The 24,520-nt window shown below is 38.3% G+C and overlaps 5 protein-coding genes across 7 annotated transcripts; 3 read left to right on the forward strand and 2 right to left on the reverse strand.

Moving 5' to 3' along the window:
* The first annotated feature begins 1,693 nt into the window (after nt 1-1,693).
* On the forward strand, nt 1,694-6,382 carry LOC119990871 (probable plastidic glucose transporter 1). The gene is made up of 12 exons (XM_038836999.1): nt 1,694-2,000; nt 2,095-2,212; nt 2,669-2,869; nt 2,978-3,077; nt 3,546-3,658; nt 4,061-4,154; nt 4,248-4,404; nt 4,653-4,799; nt 4,895-4,968; nt 5,126-5,214; nt 5,719-5,833; nt 5,968-6,382. The coding sequence occupies exons 1-12, from the start codon at nt 1,820-1,822 to the stop codon at nt 6,163-6,165; spliced, it is 1,587 nt and encodes a 528-aa protein (XP_038692927.1). The 5' UTR covers nt 1,694-1,819; the 3' UTR covers nt 6,166-6,382.
* Nucleotides 6,383-6,835: 453 nt separating this feature from the next.
* Nucleotides 6,836-12,800, forward strand: LOC119992327. 2 transcript variants are annotated; one of them, XM_038839045.1, is made up of 10 exons: nt 6,839-7,170; nt 7,297-7,410; nt 8,536-8,677; nt 8,780-9,061; nt 9,144-9,291; nt 9,952-10,914; nt 11,004-11,242; nt 11,325-11,398; nt 11,640-11,748; nt 12,465-12,800. In XM_038839045.1, exons 2-10 carry the CDS (start codon nt 7,355-7,357, stop codon nt 12,495-12,497), a joined length of 2,046 nt encoding a protein of 681 aa, XP_038694973.1. In that variant the 5' UTR covers nt 6,839-7,170; nt 7,297-7,354; the 3' UTR covers nt 12,498-12,800. The 2 variants fall into 2 exon arrangements, with proteins under 2 accessions (XP_038694974.1, XP_038694973.1); XM_038839046.1 differs by lacking the exon at nt 12,465-12,800 and having other exon boundaries at nt 6,836-7,170; nt 11,548-11,658.
* Nucleotides 12,801-13,658: 858 nt separating this feature from the next.
* LOC119992165 (small ubiquitin-related modifier 1-like) lies at nt 13,659-16,614 on the reverse strand. Its single transcript, XM_038838828.1, has 4 exons — nt 16,424-16,614; nt 15,513-15,525; nt 14,044-14,180; nt 13,659-13,891 (listed from the first exon to the last, which is right to left on the reverse strand). Exons 1-4 carry the CDS (start codon nt 16,508-16,510, stop codon nt 13,799-13,801), a joined length of 330 nt encoding a protein of 109 aa, XP_038694756.1. The 5' UTR covers nt 16,511-16,614; the 3' UTR covers nt 13,659-13,798.
* A 1,451-nt stretch (nt 16,615-18,065) lies between these two features.
* LOC119991993 (clathrin coat assembly protein AP180-like) lies at nt 18,066-20,511 on the forward strand. The gene has a single exon (XM_038838565.1). It carries the CDS (start codon nt 18,520-18,522, stop codon nt 20,272-20,274), a length of 1,755 nt encoding a protein of 584 aa, XP_038694493.1. The 5' UTR covers nt 18,066-18,519; the 3' UTR covers nt 20,275-20,511.
* Nucleotides 20,512-20,807: 296 nt separating this feature from the next.
* On the reverse strand, nt 20,808-24,290 carry LOC119991994 (tyrosine-protein phosphatase DSP1). Of its 2 annotated transcripts, XR_005466304.1 has the most exons (6): nt 23,834-24,290; nt 23,615-23,708; nt 21,675-21,732; nt 21,523-21,566; nt 21,144-21,422; nt 20,808-21,087 (listed from the first exon to the last, which is right to left on the reverse strand). XR_005466304.1 is itself a non-coding variant. In XM_038838566.1 (5 exons), exons 1-5 carry the CDS (start codon nt 24,079-24,081, stop codon nt 21,237-21,239), a joined length of 630 nt encoding a protein of 209 aa, XP_038694494.1. In that variant the 5' UTR covers nt 24,082-24,290; the 3' UTR covers nt 20,808-21,236. The 2 variants fall into 2 exon arrangements, 1 of the variants encoding a protein (XP_038694494.1); XM_038838566.1 differs by having other exon boundaries at nt 20,808-21,422.
* Between the last annotated feature and the right edge of the window lie 230 nt (nt 24,291-24,520).

Raw genomic sequence — 24,520 nt, forward strand, 5'->3', positions numbered from 1 at the left:
ATATATATATTTTATAATGCCCAAAGGATCTAAATATCTAATGCAAAATTGTTTCTATTTGATATGCATTTACCAACTTTTCCAATCTTTATGGCACACTGAGATAGCTTTTAGAAGAGAAGGGAAAAGGGAAAGATGCGCCACCTCTCGTCTTTGTAGCAAGAATTGGTTCTTTCTTTTGCCAATAATCTCCCTTAGATTTGGCAGTAACCCATTTGTTATAACTTATGACTTTTGCATTAAGATTTAGGGTAAGGATTGTGAGAATCAATTATGAATTTTCTTAAAAGATCAAAAATAGAAGAATTGTAAGAGTTTTTCTTCCAACAGATTCCACGTGAAGAATCCTTCGCGGAAGGGACAATTTCTCCTTGGATTTTGGTTCCAATGCATAGCAGTATAGCACATAAAATGCTGCCGCCTTATATAAGTAACATAGTCTTGGGCATTTTTAAAAAAAATATTGGAAAATAGATAAGCAGTGGTGGGGAATGGGATAGGAGATGGCATTGGGTTTAGTTGTAGTGAAATCTTATAAGGTTAATTAAGGATGGTCTTTATTGTCTAAGTGAATCTTAATTTAGATCTGTTAGTTGATGATTCCGTAAGAATGGATTATGTTTGAAGGGAGCAAGAGGGGAATCACCCGATCAATGCAGTACGTTTTAAGATAAAATGTTCCACATAGAAAATCGAGGGAAAGCGAAGTCTTTATGAGTTAATACTTAATACCTAACACTTATCAATTGGACCCTTTTAAGAATAAAACCCTGTGGCCTTGACAACACCTCTACAAATTGTTTACCTTAACTCATCTCGTTCTAACAAGACTACTGGCGCACGTTTGTTTCATTTGACTAGGGTCAAGTGTTTGTCTCATGGCGTAGCGTATAAGGAAATCTTTGTCCTTTTGGATTGTCCGAAATAGAAAGTTTATTCAATTTTTTATTCAACTATCGCTCAAGAAAGTCGCAGAATAAATTTGACACGACTCTAATCCCTTATTGCTTATGCCTTCACCTTCTTGAGAAACGAACAAAATGATTTTTTTTTTAATTTCGTTCGAAAATGGTTTGATTCTTTTGAGTGATGAACATATCCATTTGGAGATTTATGTGGAGTTATTAGAGGTGTATTGCTCTTTTTTAACATGGATTTTTTTTAAAAAAAAGTACTTGCCGACTTGCTTATGCCACCTGTTTCTGTTCTCTTTTTTTTGTGTTCCTTTTTTTCCCGGTGATGTCAAATCGAAAGGTGACCCTTATATAATTTTGATCAATGATAAAACTAATGATGAGAAGATTAGTGAGGGTAGGTCTCATTTTTAAGAAGAAATTGACCTCCACATTTAGCGGTTAGCAAATACAATGTTCCGAAACTAAATAATTAGCAAGTTCTCATTTTTTGCATTTCTAAAATGTTAGCATACCCCATGCCCGGCCCATTTTCTTGGGCTAATAACTTTATTTCTCATGGACAAAACCTACAGCAGAATGAAATGGCAGACCTGTGGGCTCTAAGCTCAATTATAATCAGTAGTTCACTAGTCCAGTACTGATCGGGCCTCAAAAACGTGACTATGATGGGCCTTTTCAAAATAGACTACGCACAAATATGAACATTATTGTTCGGGTTTTGGGCCCCGCAGCTTATCAAGCCAATCGCTAATCAAGGATTCAAGCCACGTGTGCAGGCGGCAGCACGTTTTTGTCACGTGGTTTCTCGATGGACGGTGGAGTTTGTGGAGATGCTGTTGCTAGTTGCTACCACTACTCTTCTTGCAGAGGCTGCTGATTAATTTCCCTCTATTCGTGATCTCATGCACGGGGCTACCGTACTATATTATCAACCGGTCCGTCCGGTTTCGAGGATCCTCTCATCCTCTCCGAGACCGAGATATTTCGGCTTTTCTATTCATAACTCGAAAAAGGTTCGCCGGATAAATTTCAGACTCTCGGCGGGAAAGGGAGAGCTTCCCGAGCTGCAGATTCGGAGACAAGGTCGTTGGACTAAACTTCGTCTGCAATCCTTACAATTCCTCGTTATTTATTGTTGAATTCTCTACCAATTTTCTTTGTGGAATTGAAATCGTAGAAAATGAAACGTCGAAGCAAGAGAAGGTTAGCGAAGGTGCCGATTTGGGATGGCTACCAGCTTTTCCTCACGTGTTGACAGCTTCAATGTCCAATTTTCTCTTTGGATATCACATAGGGTGAGTCCTCTTTCCTTAAGAGCCTTATGATTATTATTTGTAAGGCGTAAGTTAAATCTGATCTAAAATTAATCATATTGTGAGAAATGTGGTTTCAATTTTTTTGTGCATATAGATGCTCGGGACTTCTTTCTTTACTTCTTGTTATGTACTTTGCCGTTTAGCGGTGTTTTCCCTTTCTATTCTATGCTCTTTAAAGAAGGATCGTGTTTGAAGATTCACAAAGTAGTATCCGAAATACTTTGCTAACACATTGGCTTGTGATTCGTGAAAACTTTCACTAACAAATGTATTGTACTGCTGAAGTTATAAATGTTGTCGTCTTGGAGTTGATCAGCTTAAGAAACGGTCGGGCAGAAGTGTATGTTGATGTTGAATATGAACGGGTCTTCTAGATATATTTTATTTGTTATTGCATTGAAGTTCGACCTTAATAAAATGTTGTGTGGTTTGCAGAGTAATGAATGGTCCTATTGTTTCCGTTGCAAGAGAGTTGGGTTTTGAAGGAAACTCAATTCTTGAGGGGCTTGTGGTGAGCATATTCATAGTGGGTGCATTCCTTGGAAGCATAAGCTCTGGCTCAATAATAGATAAACTTGGTTGTAGGCGTACAATTCAGATTGGCACAATACCACTAATTCTTGGTGCTATTGTAAGGTAAAGCTTGTGTTGCACATGTTTGTTGCATTTTTCAATTTTATTCATTAGTTTTGCGGACTTTGTTTTGCAAAGTCGGGGTGACTGATCTAAGACAACTTGTAACAGTGCACAAGCACACTCCTTGAATGAAATGCTTTGGGGGAGATTCCTTGTTGGCCTCAGTATTGGTGTGAATACAGTTCTCGTTCCAATTTACATTTCAGAGGTAATAATAATACCTAGAATTAGTATTACCATTTCATTCATTAAACTCTTCTACTTTCACAGCACGATAAATGGGGTGCTATAGAAAGGGTGTGGCTGGGGTTTTATGGTGTTGCTATTCCCACATTCTTAGCTCAGGATTCGTTCTGCTCTGTATGGACTATAGAAGCATGTACATCAGCTGCAAGTATGATATATATTAAGGACGAGATTCGGTGTCATGTGTGAAGGTGAGTTCATGAGACCATATCCCCAATGAATAGACTCTGTTCTGGCTACTCAATGGCTTCACTGGTTCGGTTTGGTTTAATTTGCTTGAAGATGGTGATGCTTGTGGTTCTATCTCATACTAGCATGGCCTTGTTGCAGAGTCGCATGTCCTTGTTGCATCCTCAAAAGCAAGGAATATATTTTGTAATAAAAAAGTCCAGTTTAGTTATTTGCTTACTTATTTCTATGATGCATGTAGGTTGCTCCAACAAATTATAGGGGTTCATTGGGAACCTTGTGTCAAATTGGTACATGCCTTGGGATAATAACATCGTTGTTTCTGGGAATACCTTCTGAAAATGATCCCCTTTGGTAAGATTCTTCGCCCTGTTTCTCCGTTCACTAATTGGTCTCTTAGCTCATATACCCTTTTCTGTTATACTATGCTTTCATGTATAGGCTGTATGATGGGATCTATTGACCATGCGGGAAGTCAGTTAGGGGGAGTTGGATAAATTTAATGAGAGATTCAACTGATTAGATTCATTAGAACTGTTCATATAAATGCAGGTGAAGTCCTTCAGTTTGTCGTTCATTCACCATGCATATATCAGCATTGCTTGTGTTGCACCATGTGGTGTTGTCTTTTACTATTTTATAGCTCTTTTTAAGAGATATTATCGATCTTACGGTTTAACTTCTGAAAAAAAATAATTTTCAGAAGCAGAAAGTTTTTCCTGGAACTTTCAAACCACTTGATGATTCGTGGTTCAGGTGGAGGACAATGTTCTATGTTGCAAGTGTCCCTGGCTTCATTCTTGGACTTGGTATGCAGTTTGCCGTAGACAGCCCCCGTTGGCTATTTAGAGTAGGATTCTCTCACTCCTATATACAGGCATCCACAAATTTAATTCTTGCATGGTGCGTCCTTTCCCTCAGCTGTCATATTTTGGCTGTGTAGGTTGGGAGATTGAATGATGCTAAAGAAATTATTTACAATCTCTGGGGACCAAATGAAGTAGAAAGAGCTATTGAAGAATTCCAATCAGTCAACAAAAATGATGATAGTGATTTGGGAAGTACTTGGTTGGAGCTCCTGGAAGAACCACATTCTAGAGGTTGTATCTAGTTGGTTTAAGATCCCACATCTGAAGGCTTTTTTTTATATCAATTTAGATGTTGATTCTTAAAACTTACCATTAGATGCCATCTTTTTTATCAGTAACTTCCTTGAAAACACCTTTGAAACTGGTCTTCTTTTCCTTTTGGTTTGACAAAATGTAGGCTGTTTCAACTTTCAAGTAACAATTTTGTATACCGCATGAATTTTCAGTTGTGGGCATTGATGTTCTTCTATATTTTGCAGTGGCATTGATTGGAGGTTCCCTTTTTGTACTTCAACAGTTTGCGGGTATAAACGGAGTTCTCTATTTCTCGTCTTTGACCTTTCGGGATGTTGGTATTACTAGTGGTGCTTTAGCGAGTGTATTTGTTGGGCTTACCAACTTTACAGGTTTGAGATCTGATATCATGATTAATGTTTCTGTGTCTGTTTCTTGCATGGAATTGTCTCTGAATTTTGTTTGGTGATCAACTGGTGATCTTCAGGTGCACTTGGTGCTTTATACTTAATGGATAAGCAAGGGAGGCAGAAGCTTTTAATTGGTAGTTATTTGGGAATGGTGAGTGCATGAATTACTTATTGCAGGAGATAAAATTTAGTGACAGAAGAGGGTGAAAAAACCAGTACCTGTTTCTGTTCACTTGTGAGTTCGTTGAATTTCACATGGATTTAACTATATATGATGCTACATTACATCTTCCCTCTCCCTTTTGCAGGCGGTTTCTATGTTCCTTGTAACTTATGCCATCAGTTTTCCATTAGAGGAACAACTAAGTCATACCTTATCAATACTGGGAACTACCTTGTAAGTATTTGTCAGGTTTTGAAATTTAGAAATCTTCAAAAGAATGATTTTAAAGACTTATATTAATACTTTCTCATGCGCCATTTCCTTACTAAGCTTCATATCTTGATCATATTCAAAATAGACTCTGAATTGCAAGACTGTGGAAGGCCTGACCTTTCTTCTTGAGAAGGCAGCTTACCAAAGTGTCTCATGATACATGGGTGATGGATTTCATGATTTTTAACCTTTTAAGAATATTATTAAATGTGCTTTGGCCAAATTCAAATGAGGCAGTTAGGGTTCTCCACTTGGTGAAAATTTTGCCGACTACTGTTGTTTCTTGCTTTCAGTTTTGCTTGTGATTGGTTTTGTATGGTGTTGTAGTACTATGTAAATGAGAACAAACATTAAATATCTTTGTTTTGGTTCGAGACCCGAATCTTTATTTGCTGATATGGAATATGTAGGCACTGGAAATAACTCCTTTCATGACCCTTTTCTACTCTCCTCACATATATTTAGGTACATTTTCTCCTTCGCAATCGGCGCCGGTCCAGTAACTGGCCTTATCATACCGGAGCTGAGCAGCACCAGAACACGCGGGAAGATTATGGGCTTCAGCTTTTGCATTCACTGGGTACGTCCTAGAACAACTATTTGCTTATAACAATGCAGAAAAAGATGTATCAGTATTACTTAGAGCTGTCTACCTAATTCAACTATACTCTTCAATTTTCATGCTAATTCATGAGTATCCGGTAAATTATTCAGATCTGCAATTTCTTGGTGGGTCTGTTCTTCCTGGACCTGGTGGAGAAATTTGGAGTTGCTCCTGTTTATACTAGCTTTGGAGGTGTTTCCTTGTTAGCAGCTGCATTTGCTAACTACTACATAGTTGAAACTAAAGGGCGCTCTCTTGAGGAGATTGAAATGTCGCTGAACCCAAATATACGCGCTAAAGATAACTGACCGATCGGACAGTTTTCCAACTCCAAAGCCGAGAAATAGAACTCCCTTCACCATCATGGGAATGGTTTTGCTATTAGGATTCTTGTATGCTAATTTGGTATCGTATCATTCTTTAGTACCACATGTAAATGGAAAATATTAAGTAAATTCGTCTTTTGTTGAACATTACTGGTGCGAAGTAATCAATCCATCAACTATGGCCTAGGGTGGTAACTCTTCATCTGTTAGTAATTACTTTGTGATAGTTTAGTTGGTTATTTCTCCGGATTTTTAGCATACGGTGTCCCAGGTCGAGAGTTCAAATTAATCAGATAAGATATTTTTATGTGGAATCTTAATTTTATAGGTTTATTCCACTTACAGGTTTCAACTCAATTTTACTTGTTGCAGATGCCCTCAAACCCTATTGGTAGGCATGCGTCTTAAATAAGGTATCGCACAGCATATTCTATAGCCCCCAATAAAGGCATCCATACACGCGCGTTGTTGGTGCGGCTATTTGAGGGCAAGGTAGTCATTTTATTTTCTTTGTTCATAAGACAATGCCTGGTTGTGGGCAGATTGGCATCACCGTCAGCGTGTCGATCTCAAATTTAATCGCACTGGACTTGGAATCATCGGATACTGGATTTACTGGTTTACCCTCTATAAAACTTCAAAATAACGTGTCGTGTCCTTCCTAGAACCCGCCTTAGGAGCCAAGCAAAGAAGAGAATGAGAGAATGAGAGGGAAAGAACGACGCATTGACTACCTTAAAGGTGTCTGTTTTCGCCTTAATATCCGAGAGAGTCTGATGTATGTATCTATGTATGTATGTATTTGTATACAACCGGAGTTGTTACATTGTTAGTTTCTCGTCGGTGGCTTGTGTCGGTGTTCCCGTCGCTTCTTCGCGTGCCTCGATCTACCACCCGTCCTCTCATGACTCATCCTCTCTCTTGATTTCGTCCAGCTTGAACTCCTCTTTCTTTCTCTCTCTTTCTACGCTGTTATGAAGTTCGCCGGTGATTGCTTCTCTTCTCTTTCTCCTCCTCTCCTTCCACTCTCGCTGCAGATATATTTGTTTTTTGTGTTTTTGTGATTGATTTGGAGGCTGATGAGAATGTTGGTGTTAATTGATTGTTAAGCAGTGATTTGGTGAATCTGGAGACAATTTGAGGTCAAAGCAAGATTTGGATTGTAATTTGAATGGAGAATGGTGATAACAGGAAGTTCGCTTTTCCTTTGACTAGCCTGCAAATCGGGTATGAATTGATTGCTGTTTGGAATTTAATCATTGATTTATTATGGTTGCATGTTCTTACTGGATAATTTGGTTGGGATGATGTATTCCTCTCAGTCACTAATAGATTCCGAAGGAAATTCATTATGTTGATTTTCCATATTGATTTTGGATTATAAAGAAATATCATTGCGATGAATGGGATTGGGGTCTCTTGTTCTATTTCCGGTTAGATTACTAATTTAAATTCCAAATATGCTCCTTAAAAAATTAAATAACAAGTGTATTTAATTAATTTTTTAAAATTGCGATCACTGCTTCGGTTGTTCATATTTACCAATCTATTTTTCCTCTCTCTGTCATTTCCCTGTTCGGCATACAGGGTTTGATGATGATGAGCGATTAATTGTTCTTGTTCGGTCAAGTTAGAGCTGAAAGTAGAGGGAAATTGTGCGTATGTTTGTGTGTCAAATGTAGAAGCATATTGTCTTCTTTCTTGGTTTCTTATTCATGTTAATGAAGGGGTAACAGATAACGGGGAAAAAATTTGCGTCACAGTGTCGCACTCTTTTCCATCAATATGATGATCTAAACCGTGATCGTAATTACTCAAGGATGAGTTAGAAGGAGAGGCCACCTTTCCTTTTCAGTATTAACAATTCAAAAGTTCCTGAGTAAGTCAGAAGCCTTGACAATTTCTGTTCTTCATCTGCATTCAAAATAGAAACAAATTACACTGGCAAACCAGTCCTCATGACTTTCACCATGGGTGTATAGGATGCCTGCTCTTGTTGTATTATCATGACTGAAGCGAATGAACTCTTGCATTTACTATGGTTTTAATTACTGGCGGTAAGGATAAACAAAATGTGTGGATGGATTTATGTAACATTTTATGTCTTTGCTTCTTTAAAAGGATTTATAGCTGCAGCACATTTTGTTGCGGGTTAACAGAATTACTGGAAGTTCAGGTTGAGATAGAGGGTTAGGGAAAATCACAAATAGTTCTGTCAAAACCACATTCATTATGATTATTCTATGCTCAGATAGTGATCTGACTTGACAAAATTTTACTGAGTATCTGTGGTTTATCTTGAGAGATGACATCTTATATGCTTACAATGCTTTGTGCTATACATAATTGCAGAGACTTGCAGTCTTACCATTCTGATCTTAGACTTTTTCTGGCCCCTGAAAGTTACAAATTATATATCTTGGTGGACAACCGGCCATGGTTGAGCGAGCTTGGTTCTCGGCCTTCACACTTATGGCAATTGATGGTTACCAAGGTTGCTAATAATACCTTTATATTTTTACATATCTACTTTTCCTTTTTATGTTTTGAAATTTTCTATATTACGTGATGCGTGATATTCTGGATTGGCTCGCAGTCCAGGTTATCTCCTTTTGCAAACACCAAGGGGCGGAGAGAGAAAAAAGAGGAAAAGAAAACTTGTTCACCATCCAATGCCACCAAATCAAAGAAGTTTGGCCGATGGTTCTCATTAATTAATGCGGCCACCTTATCCCAGAAAAGGGTCTTGTTACCTGTGAAAAAATTACGAAATTCTTCATTCTTGTCCATCGACTTGCATAGGACTTTGTATGGTTTTATTGTCTTTGAGGTTACATGGAGCAATGTTCGAGGCATAAACTACTTGAATGAACTTCAGGTACAACTCTTTATTTGCTTTTTTCCTTTTGCAGTTCTTTAAGAGTCTTGTGGTATTCAGGTGTGTTCCATGTTTCTTGCAGTGTGATACATCTCTTGCTATTGAGACAAAGTTTATGCAAAGATGGGAATTTGATAGCATATCTCAAGCTGCTAGTTGCATTTCCTCGTGGTTTTCAGGAACGTGCTCCGAGCAGCTTCAGCTGAAAGAGTATCTTAATTCTGCCATAGGTAACTCTGCTTGATATCATGATTTGTTCTCTTATTAATTATGGTTTTGCATATATATCCTTTTGTTTTCTTGGATGGTATTTTTATAGGTATGCCGTATGCATGAGTCTAAGATTAATTCCTCCTCTTCATGCTCAATTTCTCATTTACAACATCTTAATGATTTTTTCCTTGTTTGTATGGTTAACTGAGCATTAACTAAATGGGTTCCCTTCTGTATTTCACAATTACAAGATCATATGATTCAATTTTCCCATAGGTTTTGTGTCAACAAGGTTCTCTGGCATTCACGTTTTTTGATATGGTTCATATCACAACTCAGTTTGGAAAGGATAAGGGTTGTGCTTCACTTTTTGGCATAGTATGGAGGGATTTTGGTTTCATTTGCATCAGGCATTTCACCCCAGATAGGTAGGAATTTTGAGCAGATTCTTGCTAAGGTAGTTGAAGATGCACCTGGCCATTCTGGTTGAGCATCGCGTTTTTAATCCATGTGATTTCCCACTTTTCTTAGAGCATCTAAAATCAGGAAAGCATAACATGTTTTCAGGCAATTCTTCACCATGGTTTAGATTATACTATGCTTGCATGATTATTTACGTTACTGCGGTAATTCTTCAGAATAATTGAAAGGAATTTATAATTTTCAATTATTTTCAGGAGAGGTCTTTCATGATGCTGAAGAAGATTTTCCAAGGACCATCCATATTGGTGGTGATGATGATGAAACTATTTCTAGTAATAGCCTGTGGGTTGGAAATGATTCAGCGCATTGCATTGGTAGCTGTTTTAGTACATACCCTGCAACCTTGGAAGATGAAGAATGTCTGCCGCATACACCTCCTCCTACTGGGCCTTATAAAAGGAGGAGAGTAACCAGGTCCACTAGTTGTGGAGTTGAAGTTGATTTTTACTCTGAGGAAATGGAAGGCCCATTTGACAGATCCGATACTTGTAGCAGTGATTATGAGCACATAGTGGAACCTACTCGATACAGGGATGTCTTGATTTTGTTTAGATTCGATGATCGTGACCTTCCATTCATGTTGAAGAAAATTATAATGTCTGATCTGCGATTACTTACTTTGTTAGAGGCTGGACTTCCTTCTTGGGTTATCTTTCTCCAGTCATACCCTGGGTTTTGCCATCTCTATCGCCCTTGGATGTGCCCACTAGCAAGAGCTCTATATGTGCTGATCTCGATCGTCACTGTCTTAATAGGATTCTACGATCTATACAAAAATGTTCCTGTTCTTAAGGCTACTGCATCTCGTTTGTTTGGGCCACTTTTTGATTGGATCGAGACATGGGAGATGGTTTCAAGGATCAAGTACTTGGGAACAATGTTATTTCTGCATAATTTTGAGAAGGCCGTCACGTGGATTTTAACTCTCACGCGCACCTCTCGATCATTTTTTTCTGTTTTAACTCAACCACTATCGGGACCCCTAATGGAGTTTTTAGGCTTCCTTCTTCCGCTCTGGAATGTGTTTGTTGAAACAACTTCAAGCCTATCTTCCATGGTTTGGATTCTTATTGGGTCTTCTTGCAGTCTGGTGGGGGATTTAGTTGAAGTGATAATGTGGCCCATATGCTTTGCCTTCTCAGTTGGCTGGAATATCGGTAGGCAATAAGTTGCTTAGTATTATTCATTTCGCTAGCTATTTGATTTGATACCATATATTTACAAAATCTTTTATATAATATTGCAGCAACTTCCATATTATATCCTATATTTTATATCCTTTGGGAAATGCTATATGCCCCGATACGCATTATCCTCGCCGCTGCTAGTCTTGTGTCGTTTCTTATTGGATCCATAGCTGAACTGGTTGGAGATATCTTGCTCTCTGCTGGTAGCATATTCCAGTTCGCTTCAAATTCTGGAGCAACAGTTAGCAAAGTCAAAGTTTCCATGTGGCGCTCACTCTGGAATGATCTTTTTTCCCAGGTAGGAAGATATTATTCGACTCTATACTCCATAAGTATCAATTGTTACTTTTATGGTTCTTATTTTTTATTATGTGTGTTAGGTATTTCGTGCTACCCGGAGTATATTGAATGGTTTTGTTGCCTTCTTTGCTGCCTGCAATCGGCACCGCCTTAGGTATGTCTAATCTTGTTAGGAAGTCAAATTTTGTACGTTTGTACTATGCCTTGCTGATTAGGGCAATTGCATCCATTAGATTGTAGAAAATAATATAAAGTGGAATATTCAATCATGAGGACTCTGTTATTGTTTTCTTGTACGGTCAGATTCTCTGTTGAAATTTGGAGTCCATTAATGCTAAAATTGTTGAGGAAGGTCGCTCGCATGACAAAATTTTCTTTGATGTGATGGCTTGCAGCATTTATAATCATTTACAGGAGTTTGTTCGGAGACTAGTAGGACGAATGCAAATATCACATCCCTCTGATTCTAGGCATAGTGGACCAGCGCATGGAACTCAAACCATGGTATGTACATATGCATATGAATGTTCTGGAAATTTTAATTTCTTATCAGTAGACAATGCGGCAGACTTTTATATGAATTGTTGATAAATCTTCCATTATTTCCTTTGAAGATAAAATTTAATCTTCAAGATAGAAGATTGTTTGAAACTTGTCAAAGGGAAGAAAGTATTATTTGGGAATTATTTCCTTTTGGTGCATTGGTATGGCTTTTTCCATTAAATTTTTTGAAAAACAACTAATAAAACTAAATGTCTTGAGGGCTGGTGTTAAATCAGGAAAGTTTTTCTGTGTATGGCACTCCTTTAGTCCTTCACTTTGTCACTTTTGAAATGACATTAACCCCTCCTCCCTTATCTGGATTACCTGCAGTATTGCATGGTAAAATAGTTCCGAGGAGTGGACAAAGTGAAGAGAGAGATAGCAGCACACTCTCTCCTACCCCTATCCAACCTCTTTCTGTTTATTGCACACAGCAATATTGCTCCAGATCCCAATCCTTCCTAGCCTCTCACTTTGGCTGTTAGTCTTTCAGTAATTGGCACATCACAAGACAAAATCTTATCACCATTGAACTGCCACATTGAAAATTCTCTCTGTGTTTTTAGATTCAACTAAAGCCAATACTTAAAATCTTAAAGATTTGTGAGATCAGTTCCTTGACGATTGCTGCGCAAGTTGTGATGTCTCCAGCTGACTTTTTACGCATGGTTTTGCAGTTTGAAGTGAGAAGGAAGGTACATATTAGCTAACGTGCTACCATTTCTTTTAAGGCTAACAGAAACAAGAAGAGGATTATAATGTTCGGGGGAGCCTGTTTATAACATGAGACGTCCAACTTTTTGACCAAAACCAGAGGAACGTTGCATCTTTTTTCTGCTTTTCTAAATCAAGGGTTTCTATGGGAATGCACAGCTTCATTATTTTATTCTTTCCACTAATTTTTTATTTATATAAATGTACTTTTAAGGCTAACAAATATACAGTTTAGACTTTAGAGGATGTATATGACAGCTTGTATATCTTTAATAAGAAAAAAATGTTTTGGGATCTCATCAACCTTGTATTATTAGTAATAACATTATGAAAGGCTAATGTTGATGGGGACCTTTTCAATCGCATTACTATATTCAAAATTCTCTAATTCTTATTTAGAGCATCCCCCCCCCCCCCCCTCCTCCCCCCACCTTTTTGTTAGTGCGTCATTTGGATTTTTATCACATGTTTTGTTTTGGTCTCACATTGATATACAGAGAATTGGGAGGACGTGATTGGATCATTGTCAATGTTCATGCTAAAGCTATATGCAAAACAGGAGAACGTGATTGGGCATTTACTACTTTAGATGCAAAAACATTGCACCGAAAATAATTATGAGAAAAAAAAATGAAGCTGAAAACAGATGAAAGACGATATTAAACATGGTTGGAGGTGTAAAACGGGCCTGGGCCCGTTGGCCAGGAATAGTTTGGTCCATTGACCGAGGTCAATGTACAGTTTTAGGCCCAGCTCGGCACCATCTTAACGGGCTGGGCTGGAGCTTTTAAATCCTAGCAAGTTTCAATTTTTTATTTAAAAGAGACTGGGCCGGCTCGGCCCAAGAAAGCAACGAGCCGCCTGTTGACTTTAAACCTCAAAAAATGGACCGCCGGAAACCTTTTCCTATCGACTATTGTCCTAAATTGTTAAAACCACACGCCCTCTTTCATTGATAAGCGAACGGCTTAGTTAGCCCTCCAAATTTTCATGTCACAACTCACATAATCTCTTCTATGCAACAAAAGAATTGTCATCAACTGCATGCATAACATCAGATATCCCAAGAGCACTAACAAGAAACTTAAATGTGAAAATTTGTCAAAATAAATTCCCATATTCCATGCAAACTTAGTCCGCAAAAAACATTCAGACACTACAATGAGATTATTTTGGCAGCCAAACATCAAGCATGATCAACACGAGGGAAAAAAAACAAACTAAAATATTAGAATTGAAAACCAGAAAAACAGGGTCCCCTCCAAGGCAAATAAAAACTTAAACTGCATAATCTGTATTAAACTAAATGCATAGCCTGCAGCATGCGTCTAATAACACCATCGTTTTGGGGCAACACTGCATCGATTACATCTCCACCCTTCATTTCTGGCTGAAAAGGAAAAGAGATTAAAAAAAGTGTCTTGTCATTTGTATATAAATGAATTATGCTGTGCATGTATACCGTATTTTGAGTGTGTGTGGGTGAATTGAGTTGGGAGGGAAGATGGGTGCTTTAGACTTTAGAGAGAGAGTGAGAGAGACCTCCTCAGGAGTTTGCTCTGCTCGAAGACGGCGGGCATCAAATAAGAATGCAATTGTGCTGAATTCCACAGATTGTCGATCACAATATGCATTCATAAGCTTCTTCAGTCGAGTGCTTCTTTTAATCCTAAAATAGATGATGTGAATTATTCGCAAGCGGATAAAATCGCACAAGTAATAAAGAGTGAATAGAGTATCGTCCCACAAGGATGTTTTGGCAATTTCAACTCAATGGCAAAATAAGCAATTAGAACACTAAAATGGCAAAGCGAATTGTTGATTTGGTTTTACCTGATGCTAAACAAGTAATTTAAAAGGGTACTGAATAAATGACAAATTGAATGATTAACAAAACAACAAACCAGAAATTTTATTTTCAAACAAAGTACACATTAAGGCTCCTAATTTCACCACTTCTTATCCGACTAAACTCCATTGGTTCATTAATTCTCACTTCTCAATTTAGTTGTTGACAATCGATTTCCTAAATTATCCAATGTTCTATTCCTAGATACACTGAAAGTATTTTCAATAGAATCCCTGTTATTCCTAACATTCGGTTTCATATCAAAAATCTCTTAAGCATAATGGAAATCAATTAGTGATTGCATAAGTCATGAACCTATATTCCTATGGTTCATACAACCTATGTTTTCTATGGATTCTTGCAACCCTAGGTTTATCCTTCCGGTCTCAACCTAGACTAGAAATCATTCAAATGGTGATCAAGCATTTGAAAGCAATAAGCATATCCACAGAAAATCAGCAACATAAAAAGAGATTCAAGAACAATAAATCAATTTCATTTAATCTTCAAAGAAGGGTTTCATTAGGACCCTTAGTTAGAGGATTAGTTCCTCATAACTAAGGAATACAGCACAAGATCCAAAATAACAAACATTAAATACAACATTAAATACAAGATCAAAGAAGAAAAGAATGAAAACCCCTTAACCCCCTTACGCTTGCGCCAATGGCTGCTGTAAAAAAGTTCCCAAAACCCTTGGTTTTCCTCCAAAAAGCGAAAAGTCCTTAAAACCCAAAAAATCTAAGCTTTTATACCCCTCACAACCCTCCAGTCGTTCTTTCTAATAAGTCTGTGCCGTTTTGAATGGGACCCTTTGAGTTTAGATCGAGATCGGACCTTTTGCACAACTTCAGAATCCTTTCGCGATTCTGACCGGCCGATCGATATGACAGAGGTCCGATCGATCGGAATTCTCCTCTGTCTGATTCAGCTTCATGGACGTCCAATCGATCGGACCATAAGGCCAATCGATCGGATTTTCTCTCTGTCTCCACTTCTTGGCTCTTTCTCTCAATTTGCTCCTTTTCTTCCATATTCGCCCTTGCACCTGAATTACACAATTAAACACTCTTTAGGCAAAATTAATTCCAAAATGACTCTACAGCAAGATTTCATGTAGATGGATGTACAATTATATGAATATAATTTGCACATCAATAGACTTCTTTCCCGACCTACAATCAAATTCAATTTCAGGTTAGTGTTGCAGAAATTCTCAGTTTGAAAAGGGCAAAACCTTCTTGAATTAACAACCTAGTTTCATGCCATGGCTAAGACTTCAGGTCTCACAAAGTCTCTAATGCAAAAAAAATTTACCTAAATTAAAAAGCAACCAACTGAAAGACCTATGAACATGCATCCATATAGACCCTAACCGAAGATAAATCTAGAGATTCCAGAACCTAGGTTTGATTCATATTTACTAGAAAAGTGAGAGACTGTTGACCCATACCATTCATTTGTTTTCTTGTTTCCTCCTGTCCAAATTTTCTATCCAAATAGCTAACTTAAAGCTATTTACATAAAAAAAAACTTCCATAATACTGGCAAAAGCATAAGTTTATGACATTATGTCCTTGTGGGACAAACTTATATGCAGCAATGTCTAACAAGTATCAATCCCCACCTAAAACCACCATCCCCTGCCCCAAAAACTTCCAAAAGAAGGGACCTAAAAATAGCTCAAGCACAAATTGTTTTCCAAATCAAAAATAGACTGCTTAATTTATTGTTAAGATTCATATCTTTGTGTATCATATTCAATAAATCTTATATATTTTGCGCACAGTTTTGTAAGAGATCACATCAATGTATTAAAATAAATAAGAACAAGCTGTCAGCCAAGCACACTACCAGTCTCACAAAGTAAGTATTTCCCCCATCCAAAATTTTTCACCGCCATAAGTACGATTCTAGACTTCTAGTATCAACAGTGGTATCACAATTATAGCAATCTGCATAAGATTTTATAGATGTTTTTTTTTGTTCTTTTCCCTTCCTTCTTTTTGGTGTTTAGGGTTTTGCAAATCACAGTAGCAATCTAGTATCAACAGGGGTATCATAATAGCAGACCTGGCCCTTGACTTTGAGGTTGATGTGCGCGGACCGATCGTTCGGCTTCTTGTCATCCTCGCTTTGCGGATTAGTCATGCCTGACATTCTCAAGCTTCTTCTTCTTCTTCTCTCGCACAACAAATTAGGAGCTAGGGTTTTCGCTGTCTCAGTATTTGGGAGAATGGCTGTGTCCTTCCTTCTATTTATACCAATGCATTCACGAGAGTTTTGTAGGGATACGTACAATATTAGGATACGAAAGTAGAATATTCTATTGGACTTTTAGTAGGATTCTTACTCCTCCATCCTAGATCAGATAAGATAAGTTGAGGAGGTTGGTGAGAGATCGACTTCTTTAATTCACATATTGCGAGAGAACACAAACACAGCTCTCCCTCTTCCTTCCATACTCCACTCTTTAATTTGAAAGACTTTCTTGTTCGAATCTAGGTTTAGGTTTTTGTGCTGGGAAATAGTTGAATCTAGAGATTCACGATCTGGACGTTGCTAGGTTAGTGAACGTTTCTGTAATTGGATCGCTTCCCACGCACTCCTCTTGACTTGGTGATCAAGAAAGGTGAAGGAAGTTCCACAATGCCTAATTGCCTCTCTGTTGTGAGCTGTGTTCCGTGCTTCAGGGGTTTAGGCTTCTCCATCTATCGTTAATTCTTTGGAAAGATATGATTATCTTTAATTCTTTATCATAAACTTTCGGGCCTGTTTGATGGCCCATATGTGAACGACATAATATGGGCCTTAAGTTGTTTAATCCAAACCAGTTGGATCTTGGGTTCTGGGCTCCCCTAAAATTCTAGCCAGACTAATTAACCTTTAGGCTTTAGGAGATAATATGGGCCTTAAGTTATGCGGTCTCAAAAGCTGGGTCTTGGGATTCCCAAGAGGCCCAAAATGTTCTGAATTCAAAAATACATATCATATTATGGTGGATCAGCAATTCAGCATCACCACCTACATCATATTAACTTACTAAGAGGGATGCACCGGGTCCATTAGACCTTTGCAGCCCAAAGCATAAAAGAATATGCGGGCCGGGCAGGGCCTGACACGGCACAAACTGTTAAACGGGCCAGCCCTTGGCAGGCAGATATGTGTAGGGCTCACGGACTCCCGACCCACTTTACATCTCTAACTGCTGGCGGGCCAGGAAGCTTTGCAGATCCTTTAATACCTAAACCTATTAAGAGAAAAAAGGGGCAAAAAAAAAAAAGATGGGCCCGATAGGTTACGTGGGCCAATTTCCTTTAGTATGCTTATTATTCACTATTCAGGCACTTAGGGCAAATGCAATGGTGAACTGGTATTGGGCCAACAAAGATGTTGTCTTTTGCTGATGTGGCTGTATTGTAAAATGTGTTTTGCTTATGTGGCTGTATTGGGATAAGTGTTTTGCTGATGTGGATGTATTGATATTTGATGTTTTGGTGTAGTTTTGTTGTGGATAATATGGAGGAATGGAATGTTGTTGGGTTGGGTGGAAAGAGAAAGTGTGTGGGAAGAAAAAGTGTATAGAAATTTGTGTTTTGCTGATGTGGCTGTATTAGAATATGTGTTTGACTTGACTTTTTATGTAATAGAGGTGGGACCGGGCCAACAAAAATGTTGGCCCAGTAAGTTGTTTCCCGTTGCATTTGCCCTTACAAAGCCCATAAATGACTGTTGTTCGCTAATCGTACTCAACCTGTCACGTGTCAACCACTCGGAAAGGTTAATCTCATGAGATCATATTAAGTCGATGGCTGTGGTCGCATCAATAATTTTCCACTCTACAGACTAGTACAGAGCTAATGTAGGGCCTACATATTGACCATTCTTGGGTCAATCCATGGCAGGTATTACTCCCACCAATCTCTCAACCGAATTCCATGGTCTGCCAATACATTTGAATTATCGTTAAACGACTTCGTCAAGGTTATGAGAATCTTAAGGCATTGGCTGCAGTCTCCACCACCCAAACTAGGCATATATAGCTATATATGTACTTGTATATCGTTGACGTCTCGATAATTGATTCTGAGTAACTTTATCGAGAGATTAGAAGCGAATTGCCCAAAGGCTTCTAATTCTGTGAATTGAGCTAGAACTAATCCATAAAAATGCCTAGCAAGCTAAGAAAGGCACTTGGCGCAGTGAAGGACCAAACCAGCATAAGCCTAGCAAAAGTTTCTGGAACAAATGCTTCAAACCTTGAAGTTTTGATTCTTAAAGCAACAAGACATGATGATGCACCCATTGATGAACGTTATGTGAACGAAGTCCTCCAACTCATATCCAGCAGCAAAGTTTACGCGGCGGCCTGTGCGCAAGCCATCGGTAAACGGATTGGGAGGACAAGAAACTGGGTTGTGGCTTTGAAATCTCTAATGCTTGTGCTACGAATTTTTCAAGATGGTGATCCTCATTTTTCCAGAGAAGTTCTTCACGCAATGAAGCGCGGATCGAAGATCCTTAACCTTTCAAGCTTTAGAGATGATTCAAACACAAGCCCTTGGGATTACACTGCATTTGTGAGGACATTTGGTCTGTATCTTGATGAACGGTTGAATTGTTTTATTACAGGGAAGCTTCAAAGAAGATTCACCAACAAAGAACGGCAGAACAGCATTCCTAGAAACAGCAGACGTGTTAACGAGCCCGTTCGAGACATGAAACCAGCAATGCTGCTTCACAAGATCTCTTATTGGCAAAAACTGCTTGATAGAGCAATTGGGACAAGACCAACAGGTGCAGCCAAGACAAACAGGCTAGTTAACATTTCTCTTTATGCCATCGTTCGAGAAAGTTTCGATCTTTATCGAGACATTTCAGATGGACTAGCCCTCCTTCTGGATAGCTTTTTCCATTTACAGTATCAATCATGTGTTACTGCATTCCAAACATGCGTCAAAGCCTCGAAACAATTCGAAGAGCTTTGTTCATTCTATGATTCGTGTAAAAGCATTGCAGTTGGGAGAACCTCTGAGTACCCAAGTGTGCAAAAGATATCAGATGAACTTGTGGAGACATTGCAAGAGTTCTTGAAAGACCAATCCAATTTCGCTAATGCAAATGGGAGATCTCCATCTTCAAATTTGTCCGTTGCTTCTTCACCGGCAAGGGATCCGTCTTCGCGGGACCAGTCACCTGAACCAAAAGAGAGGTTTTCAGATACGGCTTTAGAGTATGATTCGAGATGTACATCATTGGAGGACCTTATGAGTGTCACTGATGGAGGGACAAGTCCATCTCCATCAATGGATCTTTATCTAGACATGTCTGAAAGATTATCTCAAAGAGACGACACAATCAGTGAAACTGGTAGCACGTCAAACCAATCACAATTAGTTGTTCATCAACAGCCAATTGAGGGATTAGATTTTCTATCTTTCAATGACTGGCCACAAGAAGATCAATCTGGGGGCCCAGAAAATGGGGATCAAACTACTTCCTCAATCTGTTGGGATCTTATGCTACCAGAGCCTGCGGATTTAGCTAATGGGTTCGCACCATCGAACACCATGACCGATCTTTCTGATCAACCTTCAGTACCCGATCAGCCATACAATCCATTTCTACAAGATACAATAGAGATCCCTGAAACTGTCACCAATATTGGTGGCAATCATGTCACGTTTCCTGTCACGGATATGTTCTCCATTGCACCCACATTTCAGGCTAGTGCAACATCGTCTGCGGAGAATTCAAACGAGGCACCGTCATTTCAAGTTGAAGATGACCCGTTCGCGCCATGGCCTGGCGAAAAGGTTAATGGAGATGTATCTAATGGTGTTGCAGACCAGCAGAATGTATTGGAAGAACAGCAACTGTGGCTGCAGCAACAAGATAAGATTATAGCTAAGTATCTGTCTTGACTAATGTGGAAAGAATAGTGAAGCATAGGTTTCTGTAAATATGTAAATTAATTGTATCTGGATTAACAGAGAGTCGATAATTATTCAAATTGGGGTCAAAGTTTTCAATGGTCTTGTGTTCTGTTCAGGTGGATCAAATCTACACCGGTTTACTGATCCCAATTCCCACATTGCCATAAAGATAAAAGGAATTAATTCTAACACATCATCAGTGTCCAAGGTGGTCAGGTGAAACCCAAAAACCAACTCCCCATCCATGGGCTGAACATATTAGAACAAAGACGAAGAGACCTATTTACGCTAACATTTCTATTTTTGAGTCGAAGAAAGGAACGAGAAAGCTGCACAATGCCCTTAAACGACGTGGCAAAAAAGCTCAACAAAACTGGTGAGTTGGAGACATGCACTTTTTCACATTCCCTTGAAAACATGGTGACAGAGTTCATATCTGATGCATGGTCGCTCATCAACACAATCAAATAAGCATATAGACAATATCACATTCGGCATCATCATCAAGCGTCCATGAGAGATGATTATTCAAGTAGTCTCTCGTCCAACAAATCATTATAAAAATGCCAAGGTAATAGGTAATTCTACACGCAAATTCGATTGCTTAGTCCTTATAATGTTCAACTAGCGCATCAAAATTTATAGGTACACGGCCTTTCTAGTTCTAGCTGCAAAACCTTTTCTATAATCACCGGAAGAAGAGAGCTCTACATCTGAATCATGTTCACAACTCGGCAGAGGTTGCTATAATAAATCAAAGGGTGGGAGACGAACTTAAAGCTCAAATGAAATATGTATATATATGCTCCTTATTATTCCGCGAGGAAAAAGAAGAAGAATATCCGTTTGCAGCAGAAATGAATCCAGAAACTCATCAGCTTTTCCTATTTATTCCAAAGGAGGTCCTATAATTTACTTCCACCAAGAAGCCGTTCAAGATATTGAGATGTCTACCTCCTCGAGCATGAAAACGACATTGGCAGATGCTTCAAGCTAAAGATATCAAACAATTCCATAAACCTCTGATCTGAAACTCTAGCTTTAGCAGCTGCAAATCGCTGGTACTCATCAAAAATAGAAGACAAGCACCATCTTTGCAATTTCCTTAGGCATCCAACAAGGCAACCAGTTCGATGCTGGAGGAAAAAGTAGCAATCAATGACATTGTCCAGGTTGAAGTTAAAGTCAGTTGCAGATCTATAAAAATAAAAATAAAAAAACTGCGCAATTATGTACCTTCCCTCGTTTACAATGAATCAGAACAGGGTGGTTCTTTACATCTGCATTGCAGATCAGAAGCCAAAATCAATATGTGCAAACCCAAACTAGACAAGATTATAAATTGGCCAGAAACAGAGTTGAGAGTACAAAACATATGCTTATATTACCAAGGACAACTTTTAGTGCTTCACGAATTGTATCCTCTGGTATGTTTACGAAAGGCTCCTGCATTAACAAGCAATAATATCAGCCTGTACCACTGAGAATGCTAACTAATTGAAGTTAGAAGTGACATGTTGGAAATTTTGCAGAGATTCCATCAAAACTGCAACAAAAATCAAGCATCCTATATTATATATGCTATTAAATTAACTGTATAATCTACATGAAATATCAACTTCATTTTCAGGATCCATAACATATCAATGTTATTATTTAGAGTACTTGACTAACTCAAATCTTATGATGAAGAGCAAGAAATCCAGCTCCGAGTCTTTATATTGTGTCCTTTCTACTATACCTAATTTACATTTAGAATTTCACTCACCATGTTTTTATGGGTAAATTTAATCCTATATAAAGGTAGGTAAACAACACTCGTGCACGAGACTCCCTTAGTGGGCTGGGTCAAGGACATGCAAGATGTACACAAACCTTACCCAAATATAATATGTGGAGAGACTGTTTCTAGAAATTGAACTTGTGACCTTTAGGTTGCACCCCTGCAAACTCTACCATTGGGCCCCATGTTCACTTGTATATTTAATCCTATATGTATTACCTAAAACATAGCAGGCCGCTTTCAACCTGCTTCTTGCTTTTTTCTTCTACCAACATTTGTGGAGTGGAAAAAAAAGAAGAAAAGACTCTACTTAAACATTATTTAAGACTTATCATTTTCTGTAAACATTAATTTTAGCTGGGTAATAAAACTCAAACAAGATTTAGTAGGGTGCAAGATATCCTCCTTAGTTTCCTATAAATATATAATATAGTGGCAAGCCATTGTAGCTTTTGCAGGAACTGCAGAACTAAACCAGCAATAACACCTACAGTGTTAAGGAAAAAGCAATCAACAAATTTCGTGTTACTAATGCAATTCCCTACTAAGAATGACAAGACCATAAGCAAAACAAAGCAAGCTAAAACACAATGACACTTCTCTCAAACAGGGAAGAGGCAGAGATCTTAGTCCATGTGCCATTTATGGCTACCAAATACATTATCATACACATAACATTATAGTTTGGATAAACACAATTTCATATGAAAATGACTGATAAACATGTAATCTTGCATACACCAGAGGTTCAATTCAATATAAGCAGATCAAATATGATATAATAGCAACAGAAGCCCACAGTCTTTACCAGCAATCTGCAAATGTGGCAAGCCCATATGAATTATCTCCCAGTGCACAAGCTAGTGTTCTATTAAAAAAAAAGTGCACAATGTGGTCGAGGAGGTAGACACCATATTGGTTCAGATGAAACATATTTTATAAACCACATTATTATCCAAATCACATGTTCATGCCATTGGGACGGTAAGCGCTATAACTATTTCAATAGACATACTCGTATTGCATATACACAAATAAATGATAGTTGAATTGAGCAATGCTAGGACTGTAGTGATTTTAAACATAGATGGCATACTTAGCATCATAAAATCCACTGCTTAATAGCTGCTGCATTGAACACTTTTCAGATACAGCTTTAGCGTCCATTTATTTTTTTAATGAACACAGGCTTAAGGCGAATTAGCATCCATTTTTTTGAATGAATACAGACTTGAGGCAGGTGGGGTCCATTAAATACCAATTGGGGTCCATCTTATCTTTAAATATACTACTGATAAGTGATAAATAATTGATAAAGGTAAAGCAACTGGCCTTTGGTTGCTTTGGAATATCGAATATCCAAGGAATCCAAATTACATTACTGCAATTACCAATACGTTTAATAATCAACGGCGATTGATAATAAAACTGAACAAGCAGGACTCCCCAACGATTGAATTCGCTGCTTCAAAAGTTCATATTACATTAGTGGCCTACTCAATCCGATCAACGAACTAGCTTATACAGTAATCTAAATAGCCATACCTTGTAACCTTCAATTCCAAACTGAAAAAGCCTAATCCCTTCGGCCTTCAAAAACTCCATGTTCGCCTGTGGATAAGGCTCCGGACACAAACATCTGTATCACAATTATGATAAAAATAATAAAACCCTAAAAATTACCGATCTCCATAAACTATCCTGAAAATTCAGAAAGCAAAAAAAAAAAAACATGCATAGACAATATAGACAGAAAATGCTTACATGATGGAGCGGAGGCCTAATGTTTGGAGGAAGGCGAAGTTTGCAGAGTCCGGGAAGCCGGACCTAAATATGCCATTATCGACCATCGCGAAGTTCAGTGGCGGAATGAGACTTAGCTCGTCTCCAGGAACCGGAGCAGGAACCTCCGGCGGCGAGAGATCGCGGTAGTCTACTACAGCGACTTCGATGGTCCGACACATCGGTGCTTCTTGCTCGTCGTTCGCGGTGGCTGCGTTGTTTACTTTCATTAGATTGAAATTTTCATCTGGATAGAGAAAAAAAGAGAGATTGGGATCAGGATCACGAGGTATGTTCGTTTAGGTACTGGTACTCCATACTTTTTGACAGTTGATAAAGGTTGGAGAGAATTGCAATTTCAAACTGGTGGCGCTGGTGGCTATGATGAGAGGGGCCTTGCGAATTGCGATGGCCTTGGCAACAGTTTTATAGTACGAGACAACTCATACGAGAGTCTTAAATATCCAGAAAAATTTAGAGTCTTCATAAAAATTAATGACAATGTACTACGCCTCCTTTTCAGCCATTCATTTTTTATATTTTTAATAATTGAGAGCGAGGTTATATAAATTTGTCATTTCACCATCGAATATGGGTTCAAATTTGAGCTATCAGACTCACATGCATAGTGATTTCTCGTCTTGATAGCAAGATAAGTTATTTCAAAGC

Source organism: Tripterygium wilfordii, chromosome 22 (genome assembly GCF_013401445.1).
Source record: "Tripterygium wilfordii isolate XIE 37 chromosome 22, ASM1340144v1, whole genome shotgun sequence".
Lineage (NCBI taxonomy): Eukaryota > Viridiplantae > Streptophyta > Magnoliopsida > Celastrales > Celastraceae > Tripterygium > Tripterygium wilfordii.